Here is a 1331-nt window from a genome sequence, read left to right as displayed (position 1 = left end):
TGCAATTATAAGATTAAAACAATTTATATACAGTAATTGACTGTTATTTAGGAAACTGGTAAATTGTATTAAATCATTTAACATACTAGTATATTCTAGGGCGTATATTATTTGTATATTATTATTATACATTACACTCTGAATTATATGAATTAACTTACATTTAACAAACATTACTTTTGTTGCAAAATTTAAGGTATGGTTAACATTAATAATTTAATCAAAATTACAATATCAAAACTATTCTTATTCAAATCCTGTTTTGTTTTATATTTGTTATTATGAGTATAGATAAATATTTATCCATATTATTTTCAATAAAAGTGTAAATTTATACTAAGGTACAGAATTTGGCTTTAGATATATAAATGATGTTATTATCAACTCACCAATAAACTAAAAAAAATTAATTATCTTTAAAATATATGCACGTCAGCAAAAAGTAGGATTCTTTTACGATCTTGAAAATAGTTTAATTTAATTGCCATAATCTGATATTACAAATCAAATTCTCATGCTCTGGTGAAATCAATTTATTTATAGCAAACAAAATTGTTCTAATATACCAGTAAATAACATCTGGCTCCTTATTGTATAAAGTGCGGTGAGTCAGGAATTCAGAGTAACAGTGTCCAAACTAAATGAATGACTGGAATCATTATATAGGCTAGTAAACTCTAGTACAGTGGAATATAGCACATCCATTTAATTTACAAGATTATACAGCATAATATAAATCCTTGAAGAGAGTATGAAGTGAGAACATTACTTACGGTAGCGAGCATATTGTAGGCGGGAAGTGAGTATTGTTGGACGGCAAGGGCCAAAATGAGATGCCGATGAAGATGCTGCTTTTATAGAGAGTACAGGATCAAGGACACGACCAGCGGGCAGGACGTCGACTCCGGCCCAGGCCTATTGTCTGGGACTCCAGAGAGTAACCTCCTAGTGCAGGATTAGCGGAGTTACATTGACAGGAATTTAACTCGTTATTTATGTAGCCACACACTAAGCATAACTAGACTATGTACTTTCCCCCGCCTCTGAAACTTTGCCAAAGAAGTGGACTTTAATATTGCAATTAACTGAACGATTTATTCAATCAACGTTTAAAGATACGAGCGCTCGCATTGTTACCTTTATTTAATTAGGTATGGATAATTTACAATACGATATCAAAAGTTAAAAGCTACCATAAACATTAGTAAAAGCTAAAATAGTTGTAAAAATATATAAACATATAAAAATAATTGAGTAGCAATTAATTTCCGACCAACCAGGCAATAACATCTGAGTAGGAGAGCATTCTGATAATTTTGTTTATCTTCGTA

General features: G+C 30.5%; 1 protein-coding gene across 1 annotated transcript in view; it reads right to left on the bottom strand.

The window, feature by feature from the left end:
- LOC124354182 (cuticle protein 38-like) overlaps positions 1-945 on the bottom strand; it is a 5247-nt gene extending 4302 nt beyond the window's left edge. The window contains exon 1 of the mRNA XM_046804452.1: positions 774-945. Coding sequence (XP_046660408.1) covers positions 774-785 — 12 coding nt within the window. The 5' untranslated portion in view covers positions 786-945. The remainder of the gene's footprint in view (positions 1-773) is intronic.
- Between the last annotated feature and the right edge of the window lie 386 nt (positions 946-1331).

This window comes from Homalodisca vitripennis, chromosome 2, assembly GCF_021130785.1.
Source record: "Homalodisca vitripennis isolate AUS2020 chromosome 2, UT_GWSS_2.1, whole genome shotgun sequence".
Classification (NCBI taxonomy): domain Eukaryota; kingdom Metazoa; phylum Arthropoda; class Insecta; order Hemiptera; family Cicadellidae; genus Homalodisca; species Homalodisca vitripennis.
Note: the sequence above shows the minus strand (reverse complement) of the source record. Positions and strands in the feature narration are given on the sequence as shown.